Source organism: Rattus rattus, chromosome 12 (genome assembly GCF_011064425.1).
Source record: "Rattus rattus isolate New Zealand chromosome 12, Rrattus_CSIRO_v1, whole genome shotgun sequence".
Lineage (NCBI taxonomy): Eukaryota > Metazoa > Chordata > Mammalia > Rodentia > Muridae > Rattus > Rattus rattus.
This window is the reverse complement of record NC_046165.1, coordinates 87,714,932-87,739,179: the sequence shown is the minus strand read 5'-3', so window position 1 is coordinate 87,739,179 and position 24,248 is coordinate 87,714,932. Positions and strand designations below refer to the sequence as shown.

Sequence of the window (24,248 nt, the reverse complement as noted above, 5' to 3'; positions counted from 1 at the left end):
ATCATTTGACTGAGGTGCAGAGATCATGGGACCAACTGTCAGAAGCCTGGTTCTCTTACTAAGTATTTTTTATAAGCGTTATCTCTATCTTTAATCATGTATATGCATGTTTGTGTCTGGCCATCTACACATGAATGTGGGTAAAAAATGTTTTAAAGTGTGTGGAGCTGAAGTTCCTGGGGATTGGGTACTGGAAAGCAAACTTAGGTCTGTTAGATGCTTGTCTTAGTTTGCGTTAGAACCGCTGTGATAAAATGACACAACCATAGTTATCTTAGGGAGAAAAGTATTTGGCTTATAGTTCTGCATCATCGCTCATCCCTGAAGGAAGTCAGGACTGGAACTCAAAGACACCAACAGCCTAGAGGCAGGAGCTGACACAGAGACCGTGAGGAGGCGCTGCTTACTAGCTAGTTCTTCATGATTGCCCAACCTCCTTTCTAACAGAACACAGGACCACTAGCCCAGGGGTGGCACTAGCCACACTGAGATGCCCCTCCCCTATTAATCACTAATTTTAAAAAATGATTTACAGTGGAGGCGTTTTCTCATCAACGTTCCCTCCTCTTGGGTGACAATAACTTGTGTCAGGTTGACATAAAACTAGCTACCTCGATGGTCTTTATTACTGAGACATCTCTTCAGACATTTTATCTCATTTGTTCTATTTTGAGGTAGGATCTTACTGTTTAGTGTTGGCTGGCAAGGCACTTGCTATGTAGACCAGGCTAGCCTCAACCTCCATCAAAATATCCATCTCCTTCTCTCTCCTCCCTGTGAGTGATGATATTAAAGGAATGAACCACCGTGCCCAGATTGAACATTTTTAAACAGAAAGAAGCAAACTAGAATATGAACATTCAGGAAGCAATTTTCTGTTTAGTTATGGTTCCATTGAGTTGCTTTCTGTGTTGTATGTGTGTGATACATATATACATACATACATACATACTCATGTATGCACAGATATGTATGACTATTTACATACACATACATACAAATATGCCTCTTTTATCTGCATATGTATACTTAAAAATAGAATCTTTTCTCTAAGATCCTAGATGAGTGAAAAATCTTACCCTAAAATTCAGACCTTGGGGCTGGGCTTCATCAGTGGATGCAGTGTATAAAGAAGCATTGTGATCCCTTCCCCAATTTCATGTTGCTGATGTAAGTGGTACCACTGACTACAGGTAATATCACACAGGTTATACTTAAGAGTTGACCTCATGCTCTCAGAAGTGACTGCAAGTGGGGCACAATTCCTTCGGTTGCAATCAGCAGAGTTCGTGAGTTTCTAAACAGAAACACAGACAAGCATCATTCTCGAAGTCAGCATCTACACCATGCAGTTCCACCGTGATGAGCAGATATCAAGGGCCAGTAAACACCATCAAAACCCATTTTTATCCTCAAAGTTTTATCATTCTATATAATGACAGATGATTACCTTCATTATAGAACTGGTAAAATTTACAACCCAACCATGCACGTGTGGTTCGAATTTCTAAATTTATATGATTTGGAGGCACCTTAAAATCTTCTAAGAAATATCCAATTCGAGGGCAAAAGAATCAGGCTTCATTTCATCACAGAAGATCATTATTTTTATATTCCAGTTGTGTGTCCTTACTTCCAGTTTGCATGCCAAAATGCTCTCATGGAAACATAAATATGTATTTATTCAGACAAAACGGGGATCAACACAAGGGTTCCTAGATTTTCCCCTAAGGCCTGGACAGAGGCCATGTCGGAAAGAAGCAGAGATCGAACCCTTGCTGGTGTTTCGATGAGAGAGTTGAGGATGGAATCTCATCCGGGAGTTAAAAAGATGAATGTGTGTCTCTTGTTCTTCATGTCCCTTTACAGGACATGTCCCTTTTGGACCAGCAGCCTGTGCTGACAACTGCAGCTATCCCTCTGCTTGGCCAGCTTTTAGTTTTCTTTTTCCTTACATTTTCCTTCCTGAATCGAAACAATGTTCCTATGTGGAAAGTGCCACCAGAGTCCCTGGCTCACTTAGGACTTGCCCTACACTTGAACTAAAAGGTTATATGAGGATTTGACGTGGCAAATGAAAAAGACGAAAAATATCCAGGAATTTTTTTTACTCCTCCCCAACAGACAGTGCATTTGATTTGCAGTGTTGCTCTATTTTTGTTGACTTCAACAATGTTATAAGGCCACAGTGTCTAATCGCCATCCTCTGCATCTAAGTAGATACAATAATGTCAGTATCCATGCCCTTACTGTTTGTTCACACGTGATCTTTCGCTTACAGTCTTCTGTAAGGGAATCTCAGAGGCCAGTATAATGAATAAAGTCTCCCTGTGTAGCACACTCTTGCCAGGAATGGTTGCAGAGTTGAAGGATTCAGCATAGAATTGCTGCATGGTATTTATTTTGGCTTCTTAGAGTAGCATATTCTAATAGCAGACCTGACAGAAAGTAGATATTTAGAGAGTAGAATGGCCAGAGATTGGGGTCTAGGCAAAAGAAAGGAGGAAAGGAGGAAGCAGACAGCACAAGCTGCTTCATTTAGACAGTCTTCAATTTGGGCTGCTTGAGTTACCAGGAAAAACTGTTAAAACTGGTGGTCTAGAAAGATGAATTAGATGGCTGAGTGTTTGACATTACTTGCACACACACACACACACACACACACACACACAGAGAGAGAGAGAGAGAGAGAGAGAGAGAGAGAGAGAGAACATGGAGAATAAATCTTTTTGCTTTCAGCTTTCCACTTATTTATTTTTAAAAAAGTATAACATAAAACAAAAATCATTATATTAAGCCTAGACAGTCTACCTAACAGAAGGAAAAGATGGCCAAGAACAGGCACTAGAATCATAGAACAACTTGTTAACAAGCTCAAGAGAGTTCCATTAAAAATCCTAAGCTGAGCCTAGCCCCATAGAGACCTAAGGAGTCAGGGCAGGGTTACACCAAGGAGGGTCCCCATCCTCTCAGTGGAGAATGGAAGGGGGAATGTGGGGAAGGATTGTGGCAGGGAGTAACGAGGAGTGTGGGTTATGAGCAGGATGTAAAGTGAATTAGAAAAAAGAAAGAAAGAAAGAAAGAAAGAAAAAAGAAAAGAAAAGAAAAGAAAAGAAAAAAAAAAAAAAAAAGAAGGAAGGAAGGAAGGAAGGAAGGAAGGAAAAGGGAAGGGAAGGGAAGGGAATGGGAGGGAAGGGAAGGGAAAGAGAAGAGAAGAAAAAAGAGAAAAGAAAAGAGAAAAGAAAAGAAAAGAAAAGAGAAAAGAAAAAAAAGAAAAGAAAAGAGAAAAGAAAAGGAAAAGAAAGAACCTAAGCTGAAGGCCATAGTATATATGCACAGGACCTGGTATGGAACTCTATAGGTCCCGTGAATGCTGCTTTTGTCTCTTTGATTTCACTTGAGTCTTGGTCAATTGATTCAAAAGGACTTGTTCTCATTGAGTCCTCCTTATCTTCTGGCTCTTACTATCTTTCTGCCTCCTCTTCAATGGTTTTATGAAGGATTTTATGGAGACTTCCCATTTGGAGCTGTGTGTTCCAGGGATTCTCTGTACCTGTACCTGTACCTGTACCTGTACCTGTACCTGTGCCTGTGCCTGTGCCTGTGCCTGTGCCTGTGCCTGTGCCTGTGCCTGTGCCTGTGCCTGTGCCTGTGCCTGTGCCTGTGCCTGTGCCTGTCTCTGTCTCTCTCTCTCTCTCTCTCTCTCTCTCTCTCTCTCTCTCTCTCTCTCTCTCTCTCTCCCTCTCTCTCTCTGTATATATATATATAGATAGATAGATAGATAGATAGATAGATAGATAGATAGATAGATAGATATAGATGGATAGATAGATAGATATAGATATAGATATACAGTCTTACCTTAGTTCTATGCATCTGCTTTTATCTGCTGCAAGAGCAAGTTTCTGTGAGGATGACTGAACAAGTCACTGATTTATGGGAATAAAAGAATATTATATAGAAATATTTTATCATTTTATTGATTGATTGATACTCTTCTTCTTCCTCTTCCTTCTCTTCCTCCTCTTCTTCTTCTTGTTTTTCTTCTTCTTCATTTGACTAATAGTGTTTGGTTTTACCCTAAGTCTCTAAATTTTCTAGCCTCTGGTTCTTCTCACAAAAGCAGTGTCAGATATTGGTTCTACGTTGTCATATCAGACATTGGTGTGTCCCCACAATCTTTGTGCCACCAATTGTCATAGCATATCTTGCATGCAGGACACATTGTAGCTCAAAGGTTTGTGACTGGGTTGGTGTTTACTTTTCTCTCTTGGCAACCTACAGAGTACATTCCCATCCCAAGGACACTAGAACATAGGTGTCAAAGCTCCCTGTAGACACCAGCTAGACCTTTCTGTATTCAGTGAGTTGTTGTGGGAGTTGAACTTGACAATGGGACTATGGTGTTACTTTGTGAAAGAAACTTATTGTCTTGGCCACACCTTGGGTTGTTTGGGGATTACCATGGAATCCCCTTGGCCAACAACTCAATTGAATGCAACGCAGTCCCAGTACTGGGAGCCTTATTTGCTGACAAGAGATAGCCCATTGGGATTCTGTATGCCCTATTATTAGGAAAGTCCATTAAATTCTACTTCATATGTTTTAGGAGCAAAATGCTAGGTTTTTATGTAATCCCTTAAATGGCCCTCAATTTCAGATGTCTCTTCCTGCATTTCCTCCCTCAACTCCACCTCCCTCTTCCTACCTAATCCTCCCATTCCTTTCTTCACCCAGTCCCAGTCCACCTAAGAAATCTACTCTGTTTCCCTGTTCCAGGGAGATACATGTGTCTCCACTAATCACTTCCTTTATATCTAAATCTCTGGGTGTATGGAATGTAGGCTAGTTGTCATAATAAAATTAATCTTTAAATCAAACCTTATTTTGGGCAAGAGATGTAGCCCAGTCAGATGCTGTGACTTAGGTCCCAGCGCTGAAGTAGAAGCCTTCATTTTCCATGTGATCTTCTTCTCTTGGGTTTGAAAGAATTCAGAACTGAACTAACGCTGCTTTCTCGCCTTTATAACCATTGTGCTACCATTGTTTATTTGATGTCTACTGTGATATTTCTAAAAGAATACAGTATTGGAAGGATTATGAGCCAAATCCCTACTATGCACAGCCTTTAGAATTGCTAGGAATTTGCTGACAAAACAAAATCCTGCAAGTGGATTTGTGTATCTAGAACCCAGGTTTAAGGAAGATAAGCAGTAGTCATGTGCTGTTTCTCCCATAGTATCCACATTCATTGTTTCAGATTTAGACCTGTAGGATTCTGCATAGTTCTTCAATGATACCTATAGTGCTAGTTTTGAATGCAGACAGCTAGGTTCACTTAGTCCATTTAGTGATGTGGGATATTTTCTTTCTGGAAGCTTTTTTGATACACTCAGAGAAGGCCCCTGCTCACCTTGGGTCTCTCTACTGTCCCATTCCCATGCTGAAGAACTTCTCATTCCTCTAGAACTAGGTATAGGCTTAAAGAGCAGCTCTCTTCAGAAGCAGCCAAGCTGCTAGGGGAATAAAATGTTTTGTCTTTATCCAAATAATAGTTTTCTTTCTTCCTCATTGAGAATAGATATGATATATAAAGTCAAAATAGTGTCTGCAACACTTACTGTTAACTCTGCAAACAAAGAAAAGGTAATCATATTTTAGAATGGTTACTAATTTATTTCTAATGCTTAAAAATATACTTCTTATACAAGACAACTGACACAAGCAAATTTGGGTAATAAGGACTTCTGTCGAATACTGTTAATAATGCAGCGGAGTAGAATAAATTAGAAGTAATCTAATATTTACCATCAAATACACAGATCTTCTTCTTGTGAGAATAGAAGCTAGAATATTGTCTTCTCTAAGCCATAACTCTTACATTATTAATGGTGTTATAAGACCATTTGGTACTTTTTAAGATTCAAATATTGAGGAACCAATGTTTGCACAAGCACAGCTGCTAGCACGTATCTGGGAAATAGTGAAGCTATTTCAGTTGCTTCTCTTCAAGTATCACCATCTGACATTGATTTGTAGTCTATGCTATTGAATACAGGATCAGAGCATGCATTCCTGCTTTGCCATGTTTAGAAACTCTCTGGGAAAACCCACAAGACTATGCAGAGAAATTGGACAACAGCACCATGGGGACCTAGTTCTTCCAAATGAGCAGAAATCTCCCTTTAAACTTGCATGTTACAAAAACTGACTTTATAGAAGATGCCTTTAAAAAAGAGCGTCCTCTTGAATACCCTAGATTATTCACTGATTCTGATTTTGTTTTCCCCTACATTTCGTTGCGTCGACTTGATTTGGTTTGAAGTGAAAGAGAGACCTTTCACATGGTTTGTTCTCTACGCTAATGACAAAGTAGGGCAGCTTTGTCTGATAATTACAGGAAGCACTGACCCTGATTTTGCTAAGCTTGGGCAGAGTTTGTTCTAGCCCTCAGGAGTCTTAATGCATACAAAATATAGCTGTCAATGGGGAGACTTTACAACGTTTTAAGATACTTGGAAAATTTAGTAATTTTTTAAATGCTTACAGATTTCTCCTTTTAGGTTAACAAAATTAAACTAAGAGAACAGGAAAAAAGTTGTCTAAAAGTCATTAAGCATATGGGATATTTAAAACGAGACATACTATAAGTAAAACACTCACATAATGACTAGCATTGCTTTCCATTTCTATTATTCTGGACACTGAAGCATAGAAAAACCTTTGCACAGTTGATGGAGGGAGGACTATAGCATCCTTGCATCAATAGTCTGAAAGCAGAAATCTTTTAAGATAAAAAAGTTCATATTCACAGCTTTATCTAAATCAACGAATGCTACTTGATTATCTACTGAGAATTAATACTGATAATATAGCTCTGAGCAAGACCTGACCCCTGCCTTCACGAAGCCCTAGGTTGGTTAGAACAGGCCAGGAATATGTGGAGACCTAATTCACGCGAACAACTAACTTAAGCTACTCAATCCTGAAAGAGGACACAGCACACTGTAGTGAGAGCAGGGGAGGTCACTCCTGCAACATCACAGTGATCTTATCTCATTGTGTGAGCTGGTCGTTCCAGCCACAGCAAAATTTGCCCATAGAGTGAGACAGTATTCAAATGGAGTCTTAAACCAAAATCTTTTCAATTTCAAACCTAAAACTTTCATACAATAAACTCCCCTTTAGATATAATTCCAAGTAAAATCCCCACATAAAAACAGTTATAAAACAAAACTGTAGGCTGTAGAGTCCTCCTTTATTTATCACCAACCACAATTCTTATAGATATATATTTTTTAAATTGCACACCATAAACAATTTTCATTTATAATAATTTTATAATAAGATCTAATTATAAACTAAAATATATACTAAATTATAGTAAATATTTTTAAAAATTAAAAATCAAGTTTGAAAACCAATTTTGTATGAATTTCTGGTTTTTTATAAGCTATGAAGAATTTCAAAGAATTAGTAAGGATTCATTTGAACAGCTAGCTCTCACTAATGAGATATTATCCATTTGACTTCTTTTGTGAAGAATTGATGAACAAGAACTGCCTCCATACATATTTTAAGTTGAGACTAAAATCCTGCTATTAGTGAGACCTAACTTGATAGTTTTTTTCCCAAAATTCTTGAAAAAGTGTCTGAGTCTCAGCAAATCATAAGCCAGCTGTTCTTTCCATGTTTAAATAAGACAAATATAAGCTGTAGTCAGTCAAGTTGTCTCCATTCACTTCTGTGTGCTCACTTCCTCTTCTGTGGCGATAAAAATAGCCACCCTATGTAGTAAACTAAAGAATTCTGAACTATTTTTACTCTAGACTACCAGCTGATTCTAGAATCACTAAGACCCGAAAAAGCAAGAGAACTTCAGACAAATCCTGTATGAATATTGATGCCAAAATACTCAATAAGATTCTTACAAACCTAATCCAAGAACACATCAGAATGATTATCCATCATGATCAATTAGGCTTCATCCCTGGGATGCAGGAATGGTTTAGTATACAGAAAACCAACAACGTAATACAGTTTATAAGCAAACTCAAAGAAAAAAACCACATGATCATCTCATTAGATGCTGAGAAATCTTTTTGACAAAATTCAACACCTTCATGATAAAAAGTCTTGGAATGATTAGAATTCAAGTCTGTACTTAAACATAATAAAAGCCATATACAGCAAACCAGTTGCTAACATTAAACTAAATGGAGAGAAACTTGAAGCAATCCCACTAAAATCAGGGACTAGACAAGGCTGCCCACCCTCTCCCTATCTATTCAATATAATACTTGAAATCCTGGCCAGAGCAATTGGACAACAAAAAGAGGTCAAAGGAATACAAATTGGAAAAGAAGAAGTCAAAATATCACTATATGCAGATAATGATAGTATACTTAAGTGACCCGAAAAATTGTATGAGAGAATTCCTAGAGCTGAAATACAACTTCAGCAAAGTTATTGGGTACAAAATTAACTCAAACAAATCAGTAGACCTTGTCTACTCAAAGGATAAACAGGTTGACAAAGAAATTAGGGAAATGGCACCTTTCACAATAGTCATAAATAATATAAAATACCTTAGTATGACACTAGCCAAGCAAGTGAAAGATCTATATGACAAGAACCTCAAGTCTCTGAAGAATGAAACTGAAGAATCTCAGAAGATGGAAAAGATTTCCCATGCTCATGAATTGGCAGGATTAATATTGTAAAAGTAGCTAAATTGCTGAAAATAATCTACAGATTCAATGCAATCCCCATCAAAATCCCAACACAATTATTAAAAGACAGAAATTCTTGGAAGATCTTTCCATCTTCTGAGATCCTCGATTTCTTTCTTCTCTCAGAACCAGCACAATTTAAAAAATATGTTGCCTCTTTTCTGCTAGACGGTTTTAGCTTCTTTGTCATAAATAAAGTGACCATAGGTATTAGGGTTCATTTCTGGGTCTTCACTTCTAGTCCACTGATCTACCTGACTGTCTCTTTACCAATACAATGCAATTTTTAATACTATTGCTCGATAATACAGCTGGAAGTTAGAAATGGTGATGCCCCCAGAAGTTCTTTTATTGTTGAGAAGAGTTTTTGATATCCTGGGCTTTTTGTTATTCCAAATAAATTTGGAAATTGTTCTTTTGAACTCTGTGAAGAATTGACTTGGGATTTTGATAGTGATTGCATTGTATCTGTAGATTGCTTTCAGAAAGATGACCATTTTTACTATATTAATCCTGCCATTCCATGAGCATGGGAGATCTTTCCATCTTTTGATATCTTCTTCGATTTCTTTCTTCAGAGGCTTGAAGTTCTTGTCATACAGATCTTTCACTTGCTTGGTTAGAGTCACACCAAGGTATTTTATATTATTTGTGGCTATTGTGAAGGGTGTCATTTCCCTAATTTCGTTCTCAACCTGTTTATCCTTTGAGTAGAGGAAGGCTATTGATTTGTTTGAGTTAATTTTCTATCCAGCCACTTTTCTAAAGTTGTTTATCAGTTCTCTGGTGGAACTTTTGAGGTCACTTAACTATACTATCATACATCTGCAAATAGTGGTATCCTGACTTCTACCTTTCCAATTTGTATCCCTTTGACCTTTTTAAATTGTCTCATTGCTCTGACTAGGACTTCAAGTACTGTATTGAATAGGTAGGGAGAGAGTGGACAGCCTTATCTACTACTACCTGATTTTAGTGGGATTGTTTCAAGTTTCTCTGCATTTAGCTTGATGTTAGCTATTGGTTTGCTGTATATTGCTTTTACTATGTCAGGTATGGGTCTTGATTTCCTTATCTTTCCAAGACTTTTATCGTGAAGGAGCGTTGAATTTTGTCAAATGATTTCTTAATATCTAATGAGACGATCATGTGGTTTTTTTCCTTTGATTTGTTTATATACAGGATAATGTTGATGGATTTCCATAAATTGAACCATCTCTGCATTCCTATAATAAAGCTGACTTGATGATGAAGGACAATCCTTTCGATGTGTCCTTGTATTTGGTTTGCAAGAAACTAATTGAATATTTTAGGCATCAAGATTCATAAGGGAAATGGGATGTATGGGGGGAATACCCGTATGAGGGATGGGAAGGGGATGGGGGCTTATGGACAAAAACTGGGAAGGGGAATAACATTTGAAATTAAGTAAAGAAATATATCTAATAAAAAGAAAAAGAAAAGTCTGGTATAATTCTGATAGATTTGCCTTTATATGTTACTTGACCTTACTGCTTTTAATATTCTTTCTTTGTTTTGTGTGTTTGTTGTTTTGACTATTATGTGACAGAAAGAATTTCCTTTCTGGTGCAATCTATTTGGAGTTATGTAGCCTTCTTGTATGTTTATGGAAATACCTTTCCTTAGGTTAGGGAAGTATTTTTCTATAACATTGTTGAAGATATTTACTAGCCTTTAATTTGTATATCTTCACTCTCTTCTATGCATGTTATTCTTAGGTTTGGTCTTCTCATTGTGTCCTGGATTTCCTGGATGTTTTGGGTTTTGATCTTTTTGCTTTTTGCATTTTCTTTGATTGTTGTATCAATGTTTTTTATGGTATCTTCTGCCATTGAGATTCTCTCTTCAATATCTAGTATTCTGTTGGTGATCCTGCATCAATGACTCCTGATATCTTTCCTAGGTTTTCTATCTCCATAGTTGTTTCCCTTTGTGATTACTTTATTGTTTCTTTTTCCATTTTTAGGTTCTGGATGGCTTTGTTCAATTTGATTGCCTGTTTGACCATGTTTTCCTCTAATTCTTTAAGGGATTTTTGTGTTTCCTCTTTAAGGAGTTCTAGTGACCTATGTTCTCCTGTATTTCTGTAAGGGAGGTATTTAAGTCCTTTTCAAAGTCCTTCATCCTCTTCATGAGATTTAATTTTAAATCTGAATCTTGCTTTTCTGGTGTGATATGCTAATGCAAGACTTGTTATAGTAGGAGAATTGGGTTCTGAAGATGCCAAGTAGCCTTGCTTTCTGTTGCTTATGATCTTGTGCTTGCCTCTCACCATCTTGTTGTTTCTTTCTTTTTTATTAGATATATTCCTTTACTTACATTTCAAATGTTATTCCCTTTCCCGGTTTCCTGTATCTTCTGCCCCTGAGATTCTCTTTTCTATCTCTTTTATTCTGTTAATGATGTTTGCATCTATGACTCCTGATCTCATTCCTAAGCTTTCTATCTCCAGGGTTGTCTCCCTTTTTGCTTTCATTATTGTTTCTATTTCCATTTTTAGACTCTTGATGGTTTTGTTTAATTCCCTCACTTGTTTGGTTGTGTTTTCCTGTAATTCTTTAAGGGATTTTTGTGTTTCCTCTTTAAGTACTTCTACTTGTTTATCTGTGTTGTCCTGTATTTCTTTAAGAAAGCTATTTATGTCCTTCTTAAATCCTCTATCATTGTCATGAGATGTGATTTTAAATCCAAATCTTGCTTTTCTGGTGTGTTTGGATATCCAGTATTTGCTTTGATGGTAGAACTGGGCTCTGATGATGCCAATTATTCTTGGTTTCTGTTGCTTAGTTTCCTATGCTTGCCTTTAGCCATCAGCTTGTCTCTGATATTAGTTTGTCTTGCTGTCTCTCACAGTGGCTTAACCTTCCTGTAAGTCTGTGTGTCAGCACTTCTGTAGACCTGTTTTCTTTTAGCCGGATTTGGGAGCAGAGTACTGCCCCTATGTTTGTTTGACCTGAAGCCTCCATATGGGTCACTTGGAGCAGAAGAGTTGTTCTTACCTCTGCTCTCAGATTTGTTGCCACTCCAGGTGACTAGCTTTTGGCTCTCAGCGCAGGCAGGAACTGGACGAATCCTTCAGCTGACTGCTCCTATGTTCCTGTATCCAGAGAACATCTGGCAGATTCCTCTTGGGTCTAGAATGTGAACAGAATTGGCAGTCTCACCTGAGCTCTTAGGATTGTCTGCATTTCTGAGAGTCTAGCTCTCTTCTCACATGGGATTTGGGTACAGAGAACTCTGGGAGTGGTTCAGTTAGGTTCTAGGTACAGGCAGCAAGATTCTTTGTTTTTATTCTACCAGCATGAAAGATCTTTACTGAAGAAACTATCATATTTGTATACAATTTAATGATTATAATGTTTATCATAGCCTAATTCTATAAAGAAGAAAGGAAGTAATTCTAATTCCTTGCATCAAATGTGATTATCCAGTGTGCTGTCACTAAAATTCATGTGTATTTCTAAAACAATGTGTAACTCCATAAATTTTTTTAGGCATTATCACCTTAGTTAAGTTATCCAGTCTTTTTATAAATTTGCATATAAATAATAAGATGGGAGATTGCTCATTAGGTAGGGTCAAGGACAGACCACACCAGCCTGGAAGTCTGAGTTCAATTCCTACCTACATGTACATGAAAGGAACTGACTCCACAAAATTGTCCTTTGAATTCAGCTGTAAGCCATGGCATATGTTTCCCTTAGGAAACATGCACAAATAACAAATAAATTTAGAAAAAAAAGACTGCAACATAAAAACAAGTTTTCACATTTTGATAAATTTTAGCTGGTAGAATTGTATTTGGTTTCTTTTTAAAAGATATTCTCTAATTCCCTAACAAGTTATTTACAATTATTTACTAATTAGACAATTAGTTTCCCCTTTATTCACTTTTCCTTTATACTAGCATGTTACTTACAAAGCAGACAAAGAATGTCAAAGGACCTGAGTAGAACTCTGCAGGAGTATGCTTACCTGGTGAGTGTGGGTTTAATCCCCAGCACTGCAGAGTGTGGAAGAGAAGGAATGGCAGGATAGGAACAGTTGGATAAGGAAAGGCATAAAGGGAGGAATTTGGAGAGGAGGGAATAGAGAAAGGGTAAAATGAAGAAGCAAAGAAGGAGTTGAAGTCAAAGAGAAGGAAGAGAACAAGGAGGACGAAGTGAAACATGTTCTAAGGATGATAGAGTTTAAGAAGGAACACAACCCATTTCTTCCCATTTTGGAGCAGTGTTTTGCCTCCCCAAGGTATCCAAAACCAAACAAATAATAAACACAAACAGAATTTCTGAAAGCCATATGATTTAAAATTTAACCTGTGGTGTTTTCTTTCAGAAGACATGGAACTTTAAATGGAGGCCATTGTCAGTGTCCACCATATAAAAGTGCCAGTCCACCTTGCTTCCACAGTTTCTTTCTTCAGAAAGGGGAGATGTCAAGGGCAAGTTTTCGGTACCAGGTTGAACAGGTCTCAGTTTTGGAAAGTGCTTTCAGATTGCTTAAATCTGAAATGGTATCTCTGGTCAAAGACACACTTTCCAGATGTTAGCATTTAGGAAGCTCCAGTAGTAAATGACATGAATTGTACTGAAGAACGATGATGGAGAAGTTCAAAAATTTGGAAGTAAAATTTATGTTTTGAAAAGTCTATATTGCTGTGTAGACTGGTAAAATTGGACACAATACTACCTGAGGACCCAGCTATACCACTCTTGGGTATATACTCAAAAGGTGCTCCAACATATAACAAGGACACATGCTCCACTATGTTCATAGCAGCTTTATTTATAATAGCCAGAAGCTGGAAAGAACCCAGATGTCCCTCAACAGAGGAATGAATACTGACAATGTGGTACGTCTACACAATGGAGTACTATTCAGCTATTAAAAACAATGACATCATGTATTCATAGGCAAATGGGTGGAACTAGAAAATATCATCCTGAGTGAGGTAACCCAATCATAAAAAATCGCACATGGTATACACTCACTGATAAGTGAATATTAGCCCAAAAGCTGGGATTATCCAAGATACAATCAATAGACCACATGAAGCTCAAGAAGAAGGATGACCAAAGTGTGGATGTTTCAGTCCTTCTTAAAAGGTGAAACAAAAATATTCATAGGAGGGGATATGGAGACAAAGTTTGGAGCAGAGACTGAAGGAAAGAGCATTCAGAGCCTGCCCAACATGGGGATCCAGATATAGATAGATAGATAGATAGATAGTAGATAGATAGATAGATAGATATAGATAGATATGCATGTGTGTATATGTGTATATATATGCATTTATATATATATATATATATATATATATATATATATATATATATATATATATCCACCAAACCCAGACAATATTGTTGATGACAAGAAGTACACGCTGACAGGAGCCTGATATAGCTGTCTCCTGAGAGGCTCTGCCAAAGCATGACAAATACAAAGGCGAATGATCACAGTCAACCATGGAGGTCCCCACTGGAGGAATTAGAGAAAGGATTGAATAGCTGAAGGGGTTTTCAACCCCATAAGAACAACAATACCAGCCAGCCAGAGCTCCCAGGGAATAAACCACAACCCAAAGAGCACACATGACAGACCCATGGCTCCAGCTGCAGATGTAGCAGAGGATGGCCTTTTTGGGCACCAATGGGAGAAGCCCTTGGTCCTGCCAAGGCTTGACCCTCCCAGTGTAGGGGAATATCAGGGTGGGGAGGCACAATGGGTGGGTGGATGGGTGGCAGAACACCCTCATAGAAGGGGGATGCGATAGGAGGTTTATGGAAAGGAAACCAGGAAAGGGGATAACATTTGAAATGTATATTAAAAATTCAATTAAAAAACAAACAAACAACAACAAAATACCCAAAGACTTGTATATGACTGATCCCTAATGGAAATCCTTAGTATTTGGAAGCATAGCTAGAAATAGTTTTTTCTTTCCTATTACTTCAAATGTTGTTTGCTTTATGACCAAATGCAAGTGATGTGACCTTTCGGCACCTACTTTGTCATTGCCAGATATGAGAATAAGAGCATTCATCTCATATTGTGGCAGTGAGCGGGAGAAAATTTAGCATAGCCTCTGAAATGCATTACTCAATTAAATATTCAATAAGACATTTAATAAAACATTTAATAGTCACGGTGATTAAATATTAATGGACATTTTCACTCTCAGGGATATAAATTAAGAGTACACACTTTGTTCTTGAAGTTTATCTACATTTAGAGAAAATCCAGCTACCTTCACAATTTGTTCAAGCTTGTGAAAATCTCATAAAAATTATATATTAGCTATTTATAGTTGACTGACTTTCTGTAACTATATGCATAACCTCATTTTGCACAAAAATCTCTCTGTGGTTAAGGATAAATGGTAGCCAAAGAGTGCACTGAGTGTCCCTGTTATACTATATTTGCTACATTTTTAGGGGTGTGTGTGGGGGGGGTTCATGTTAGGTACCAATTCCAACTCACAAATGATTTGAAGCAAAGATAAACAAATGATCCTGTGTGAAATTCAGAATGATTGTAGCCTGGAACCTTCTTCTACCTAAAGTGGCCTCATAAGTACTTCTCGTTTTGTCTGAATCTTTTGTGAAATCATCTGTAAGGCAGCATCTGCCTATTTCTTTCTTGGACATTAGTGTCTCTTACTCTTTTCCATCTTCAGAGAAGCTGGAAAACATTTATTCTTCGGGTGGGTACTGCAAGATGTGATCACCCAAAACAAGCAACAAAACATCTCAGCCACACTGCGATCCTGTCCTGAAGCTCAAGCCCCTGACAGCTTCTCTTCCTGCGAGACGCTGATTCTTTTCTTTAGTGTGCGAGCATCTTAATAGCTATGCACTAAGAGTAGTCATCGTCAACTTGAACAATCTAAGGTGTAGGAAAAGACTTTTGGGTTTTTTTGACTTGGGGAAGCTCTTCTTTTCTGAATGAGGAAAATGTGGCTCTAAATCTCCTTTCGTGATTTGTCTCTTGTTCAGCATCATGTGATGTCTAACATACTCACAACATTGTTTTCTCATGAATATTCAAGAGTTCTTCACATAAGACTCAGAAACACGTTATCCCTATTTGAAGAAGTCAGCAACAATCCCATAAATACATGTGTAAAGAGCTACAAAAATGAAATTAAAAATTAAAATAGCACATAGGATAAAAGAAAATTCCATAGCAAGTATACACCACTAAATGGGCAAAATTAAAAATATATATATATATATATATATGTATATGTGTGTATATATATATATATATATATATATATATATATATGGGAAAAGTGGTATATTTGAAGCAATTTTTGAGAGAAAATTACTAGCAGGAACTATATATAACAATAGAGAGGCCAGGGGCAATATTCAATGGGTGTGACATTGCCTCATTTACTCTTAATGCTAATAGGACAGAAACAAAGGTTAATGAAACTACATTAATTAGGTAAGACAGCCCATAGATTTTGTAGCTTAATACTTTAAAGCCTAAACTGATTTTCAGCATAACTACTTAGCCTTTAAATAAATTCTCTTCCCCTTAGTCACTAACTGTCTTAAGCAGCTTTATTTGACAGGCTAAAGAGATAGACTCAGTGGTTAAGAATGCTTATTGTTCTTACAGAGTTACCCCAGTTTTGTACCCAGCAACCCTGTCAGTGAACTATAGCAACTGCCTATGATTCTGGTTTCAGAGGATCCAACATAATCTTCTGGCTTCTGAAATTTAAAAAAAAAATTAAAGTGATGTTTACTATTACTGTCATTCTTTCTCTTTGGGCTTAAAGCACAGATACAAGAAAGCTTGCTTGCATTCTTTTTAAAGTGTGTGCTAAATTAGAGCCATGGCTGAACGCCCACCATGCCTAACCTCATGGCTCACATCACCTCCAACCATACCGGAAGCATCACTCCTTAAAAGCAGCTATCATTTGTGTCATCTTAGCATCAAGCGTAAATGAGGCAGAGTGACACCCCATTCAGTATTGACCCAGGACTCTCATTTAATTACTCTACTTATGGATGATGCTTGCATGTAATATTCAGCCCTTTTAAAAGTTAAAGATTGCTTCTGGTCTCATTCTGTGTCTAGAACTAAGGCTGTCCCACAGCCCTCCAAACCCAATACCTGCACAGAGAAAACTGGCCTCCCAGAAGTGCTCTCACTAATAAGCCCACAGGTGAAATCCCATTTTTGCTCCACTAACTGTCCAAACAGGTACCCTCCAGAAACACAGAGGGAACAGGAACCTCAGCGCAGTCTGGGACAGGACCCTACCAGAGCTAAGACTACCCCACATCCCTCCAGATACAAAACCTGCCCAGAGAGATCTGGTACCCAGAAGTGCTCTAACTCCTAAGATCACAGGCTTACAGGCCCACAGGAGGGACAAGCTCTAGTCAGAGACAGCAAGACCAACTAACATCAGAGATAACCAGTTGATCAGAGGCAAGCACAAGAACCTAAACAACAGAAACTAAGATTACTTGGCATCATCAAAACCCAGTTCTTCTACCACAGCAAGTACTGGATGACCCAACACACTGGAAAAACAAGATTTTGATTTAAAATCACATCTCATGATCATAATAGAGGACTTCAAGAAGGACATACATAAATCCCTAAAAGAAATATAGGAGAATGCAGGTCAACAAAGAGGAAACACAGAAATCCCTTAAAGAGTTACAGGAAACACAACCAAACAGGCGAAGGAATTGAACAAAACCATCCAGAATCTAAAAATGGAAATAGAAACAACAAAGAAATCACAAAGGGAGACAACCCTGGATATAGAAAAACTAAGAGAGGAATCAGGAGACATAGATGCAAGCATCACCAACAGAATACAAGAGATAGAAGAGAGAATCTCAGGGGCAGAAGATGCCATAGAAAACATTGACACAATGGTCAGAGAAAATGCAAAATGAAAAGACTCCTAACCCAAAACATCCAGGAAATCCAGCACACAATGAGAAGACCAAACCAAAGGATATTAGGTAAAAAAGAAAGCAAAGATTTCCAACTTAAATATTTCCAACAATAATATAGAGGGATACTTCCCTAACATAAAAAAAGAGATGACCATGAACAAACATAGAAGAAGCTTACAGAACTTCAAGTCGATTGGACCAGAAAAAAAATTTCCTCCTCTCACATAATAGTCAAAACACCAAATGCGCAAAACAAGGAAAGAATATTAAAAGCACTAGGGGAAAAGGACAAGTAACAAATAAAGGCAGACCTATCAGAATTACACCAGTCTTCTCAACAGAGATTATGAAAGTTAGAAGATCCTGGGCAGTTGTCATAAAGACCCAAGAAGAACATGAATCCCAGTCCATGCTACTATATCCAGCAAAACTGGTAATTGCTATAGATGAAGAGACCAACATATTCCATGACAAAACCAAATTTACACAATATCATTTCACAAATCCAGACCTACAAAGGATAATAGATGGAAATGTCAATACAAGGAGGTAAACTACACCCCAGAAAAAGCAAGGAATTAACATTCTTTCAACAAACAAAAAGAAGATAGCGACACAAGCATAATTCCACCTCTAACAACAAAAATAACAGGAAGCAACAATCATTTTTACTTAATGTCCCTTATTATCAATGGACATAGACTAACGGACTGAGTAATTAAACAGGACCCAGTATTTTGCTGCATACCCAGGAATGCACCTCAGTGATAGAGGTCACTACCACAGAGAAAAAGCCTGGAAAAAATTTTCCAAACAAATGGTCCCAAGAAGACACAGGCTGGAGTAGCCATTCAACTTTCAATCAAAAGTTATCAAAAAGATGAGGAAGAACACTTCATACACATCAGAGGAAAAATGTACCAAGATGAACTCTCAGTTCTAAACATCTGTGCTCCAAATGCAAGGGCACCTACATTCATAAAAAAAAGACTTTATTAAAAATCGAAGCATACATTGCACCACACAAAATAATAGCGGGAGACTTCAAAACTCCACTATCATCAATGGACACAGAAACTAAACAGAGACACAGTAAAACTAACAGAAGTTATGAACCAAATGGATTTAACAGATATCTAAAGAACATTTCATCCTAAAACAAAAGAATATTCCTTCTTCACAGCTCCTCATGGTACCTTCTCCAAAATTGACCACATAATCAGTTACAAAACAGGGCTTAATAGTGCTGGTTCAACTGGAGGTCAGCATGTAGAAGAATGTCAATCGACCCATTTTCTCCTTATATAAAAGTCAAGGATCAAGGAACTCCACAAAAAAACACATATACTGAAACTAATAGAAGAAAAAGTGGGGAAGAACCTCAAATGCATAGGCACAGGGGCAACTTTCCTGAACAGAACACCAATGGCTTATGCTCTAAGGTCAAGAATCAACAAATGGGACCTCCTAAAATTGCAGATTCTGTAAGACAAAGGACACTGTCAGTAGGACAAAATGGCAACCAACAGATTGGGAAAAAAATCTTAACCAATCCTGCATATGACACAGGGCTAATATGTAATACATACAAAGAACTCAAAAAGTTATATTCCAGAGAACCAAATTATCCTATTAAAAATAGTTACAAAGCTAAACAAAGAACTCTCAACTGAGGAATACCAAATGGCCGAGAAGCACTTAAATAAATGTCCAACATCCTTAGTCGTCACAGAAACGCAAATCAAAACAACCCTGGGATTCAACCACACAACAGTCAGAATGGCTATAATCAAAAACTCAGGTGACAGCAGATGCTGGCAAGAATGTGGACAAATAGCAACACTCATCCATTTTTGGTGGGATTGCAAGCTAGTAAAACCAATCTGGAAATCAATCTGGCAGTTCCTCAGAAAATTGGACATGGGACTACCTGAGGATCCAGCTTTACCACTCCCGGTAATACACCCAAAATATGCTCCACATGTAACAAAGGACACATGCTCCATTATGTTCATAACAGCCTTATTTAAAATAGTCAGAAGCTGGAAAGAACCCAGATGCCCTTCAACAGAGGACTGGATAAAGAAATGTGGCACATCTACACAATGGAATATTACTCAGCTATCAAAAACAATGACTTTATGAAATTCTTAGGCAAATGGATAGAACTATAAAATATCATCTTGAGTGAGGTAACAGTCACAAAAGAACATACATGGTATGTACTCACTAATAAGTGGATATTTCCCCAAAAACACAGAATACCCAAGATACAATTCACAGACCACATGAAGCTCAAGAAGAGGGAAGGCCAAAATTCAGTTCTTTTTAGATGTGGGAACAAAATACTCATGGCAGTGAATACAAGGACAAAGAGTGGAGCGGGGACTGAAGGAAAAGTCATCCAGAGGCTGCTCCACCTGGCGATCCTTCCCGTATGCAGCCACCAAACCCAGTTACTACTACTGATGCTGAGAAGTGCTTGGTGACAGCCTGATATTGATGTCTCCTGAGAGGCTCTGCCAAAGCCTTACTGATACAGATGAGAATGCTTGCAGCTAAGCATCAGACTGAGCGTGGGGACCCCCAATGGAGGAGTTAGTGAAAGGACTGAGGGAGCTGAAGGGGTTTGCAACCAATTAGGAAGGACAATATCAACCAAACACATCCCCCAGAGCTCCCAGAATGTAAACCACCAACTAAAGATTACACATGGAGGGACCCATGGCTCCAGTCTCATATGTAGCAGAGGATGGCACTGTCTGGCATCCATAGCAGGAGAAGCCCTTGGTCCTGTGAATGTTCTTTTCCCCAGTGTAAGGGAATGCCATGGTGTTGAGGTGGGAGTGGGTGGATGGGAGGGGGAGCATCTACATAGAAGTAGGGGAAAGGGTGAAGAAAGAGGGTGGAGCCAGGAAAGGGGATAACATTTCAAATATGAATACATAAACTATCCTATAAAAAAGAAAAATAAAATTAAAAATAAATAAATTAATTTTTAAAAAGTAAATAAATAAATCTTAATGATTTCATTCTGCTTTATGAGAGAAGAGTTCCCTGTTACAATCGCCTTTGTCTTGATTGTATGCCAATAAAACCTCACTCGGAATTGTATTCGAATTCTACCATTAATAAAATATTTTCCTCCTCTTTTTAATTTTTTTCTATTTTTTTTCTAAATATTCCCCATAGGTACTAAGCACAAAACCATGCTAGAAGCACGGAATGGAAGTGGAACTATAAAGGCCTTTCCGCGGGCAGGAATGAAGGGCAAAGGACCTGTTAATAAGGGAAACACAGGCCTCCAAAACAAAACATTTCACTGTGAAATATGTGATGTGCATGTCAACTCGGAAACACAACTCAAGCAGGTACCATAAGATAAGCAAAGGGGACACATTCTGTGGAGTCCGTGTATGTTCCCATTCTTTATTTCTAACCTATCCACCTACGCATACGTCCATCTACCTCTCCATCCACTCACCCAACCATCATTCCGCCCATCCACCTACCCAGAAAACCATCCATACAACTACTCATCCATCTACCCATTCACCTAACTAAACACTCATCCAACAATCCATTCATCCACCAACAACCCATCTACTTACCCTTCTCACATCCATTCACGCACCATTCATTCAGCAGGCCGTGCAACTACATCATCATCATCCACCTACCCGTATATCCATCCTCCTACTCACATCCTTATTTATCTTTTATTCAGTGTATTTATTTTAGCATATGTTTAGTTTAGCTGTTGAGGGAACACTAACAATGAGGCAGTGGCTAGTAAATGAAATCTGCTGCAAAATGTTGGCAATAAGTTTGTCTGTTTCTTGTGGGGCCACTTTCGGAGCTTAAGGGATATTAGAACTTTTCTCTCCTGCATTTTACACTCAAAACAGTTTTCTCTAAAGACCAATATAATGCTCTGTTTTTGCTTATTAACATATTTTCATGCTACAACTAGCTGTGTACTCTGCTGTTACTTTATTGTATGTCCTCTCATCTCATCTGTGTTTATTGTACTGAATATCCAATTCTTCATTCGCCTGCCAATCCAATGAGTAACAATGAACAGGTTTTTTCTGTGCTGCACAGAGCCCTCTAAGGGAAGCGGTGGTACATTTCCAGCTGAAGGTTCATATTGTGCTATGGTTTGTCTACGGATGATATTTTGTACCCTAGTTATTTATTTTTAGAATTTAAGGCATTGAAATTTGGCTGCACAACTGTGAGGATAAGTGTTGGTATGGAAATACACTCCAAAATGCCTCTCTGGGCATGTTTCTTTACTTGCACATAAAATTCCTTCCGACATCCTTTCCTCTGTAAATACGTTTAAGGAGATCTGTGTAGTGATAGGGCAAAGACAGGTGAGAAAAGAAAATTGTTCTCTTTATTAAAAATGCATTAAAATGAATAAAGCGAAAGGCTTCATGATCCAAACAAGAAGTGTACACTGCTCTCTTCCTTTTGTCACTGTGAAACTTGCATGAAATATGCGTTATCTTCTTCCAGGTTGAAAACATATGTATTTGTGGAATGTTTGCAATGTGTTGTTTCTACAACTGTCATTGTGTTTGCTTTCCATAGCACATTAGCAGCAGAAGGCACAAAGACAGAGCTTCTGGGAAGCCCCCCAAACCTAAGTACAGCCCCTACAACAAACTGCAGAAGGCAGCACATCCACTGGGGGTGAGTGACACTGTTATTTCTTAAAAGAGAATGTGGTGATCTTTATGTACCACAGTCTGCGTAAGAGGTACACGGGGTGGAGGCTGTCAGTTCCTTTGTGGAACAGATTTAATAAACCAAAGACAATAAAAACAGTTGAGTTTCGAGTCCAGCCTGCCCTCCGAAATGGAATCCTTCCTTACATGACTCGGCCCAGTGTTTACCACCTTTAACCTCAGCTCATCTGTTCAAGTTGAGATTTGTCCCTGAGCACTTAACAAACTGGAGAAAAGGCAGGCTTTCAAGTCCAGAGAACAATCATTTAGAACGTGGTCTTGATGTTAGGGAACAGACTCAGAAAGGAAGTCAGAAATAAGTCCTCGAACTGATGATTTAAAGTGTTCAGGAGATAAAGCACGAAATGCAGGCAACATTTATACCCTTCCAAACTTGTTATTTTAAAAAATACCATCTCAGTGGTATGGTTTAGATTTTGTATGTTGATGCACGGAAAGACATTAAATGCATGAATAAATAGGTCTTTGAAAATGTCCTCTCCACAGCACATTAAATGTGTTTTGTAGAGAAGAAAGCACGGAGGTATAACTAATGTCATTTTTTTTTGAAACAAGTATTTCTGCATGACAGTTTCTGTATGTATAAAGTTTAGGACAGCATTCCTCTGTTCTCTTCCTCAAGACAGGGACCTTCTGTGGAGGTATAAATTTCAAATAAAATGCAGAAAATTGTGCTCACCTCTGGAAGATGCTTAAGCATGCCTGGTGGGCTGTTGATAGTTATCTTCAATTTTTTCCCAAAAGAAAAAAATTCTACACGTTCTTTTTCAGTTGACCTTTCACCAACATTTAGCTTTGTAGGTACTCCTGTGTCCTGCCATTTTAATTTCCAATTCCAAACTCTCAAACATTTGCTCTTGACCCTTTCTAAATTTCTTGTCTTTGCAGGTAAAATTGGTATTTTCCAAAGAACCCTCAAAGCCGCTGACTCCCAGAATTCTCCCCAATCCATTGGCAGCTGCCGCAGCAGCAGCTGCTGTGGCCGTGAATTCCCCCTTCAGTCTTCGAACCGCTCCAGCAGCCACCCTCTTCCAGACCTCGGCACTTCCGCCAGCCCTCCTGCGACCAGCTCCGGGACCCATTCGGACGACCCACACTCCTGTGCTCTTTTCTCCTTATTGAATTCCAAACAGGAGGTGTTGTACTGCAATAATTTTTAAAAAAAACAACAAAAGGAAACTAAAATCAAACAGAAGAGAACTATGCAGCATTTATTTATAGTTTAAAGCGTTATCTGAAGAGCCAGGACTTTTGATAGCAAAATGAAAAGATTATTTAAAATAAATAAAGTAAAAAAAAAAGCATGGGGGGTTGGGGTAGGGAGAGAGGAGATGTGTCATTTTTCCAAATTAAAGCATTCTTCTTGAACATTGATTGTTTTAGAAGTTATTGCCAAAACTGACTCTTAGTGGTGTCTAGCGCTTCCAGAGTCTTTGTGACTGTGCATTTTTGACACCTGTTCCCCCAGCATTGTCTTTTCTGCCTTCTGAAACAATTATACATTGTTTAAGGGCATTAACTGGTATATATATATATATATATATATATATATATATATATATATATATAATTTATGCTGTGATAATAGATATATATGAAAAAGGCAACAAAAACAAAAGCAACACCATGAATAGTAGTGGCCTTGCTGGTCCTCTGGCTATGACAGCAGTTACTGGATATGTATCCAAACAAAAGTAGATACAGTAGATGTCTTGTCAAAAAATAGTGCTGTGTCTCAATCTATGCCATTAGGTTTTAAAGAATTGCAAAAGGTAGAATGAACAGCTATTTTATACCTA

At 38.0% G+C, this 24,248-nt stretch overlaps 1 protein-coding gene across 1 annotated transcript in view; it reads left to right on the top strand.

Annotated features, from left to right (window-relative positions):
- Znf385d (zinc finger protein 385D) overlaps window positions 1–23,997 on the top strand; it is a 351,240-nt gene extending 327,243 nt beyond the window's left edge. Inside the window, exons 6-8 of the mRNA XM_032918333.1 lie at window positions 20,885–21,063; window positions 22,292–22,393; window positions 23,338–23,997. Of these exons, the coding sequence (XP_032774224.1) occupies window positions 20,885–21,063; window positions 22,292–22,393; window positions 23,338–23,571 (515 nt within the window). The 3' untranslated portion in view covers window positions 23,572–23,997. The remainder of the gene's footprint in view (window positions 1–20,884; window positions 21,064–22,291; window positions 22,394–23,337) is intronic.
- The last annotated feature ends 251 nt before the right edge of the window (window positions 23,998–24,248 follow it).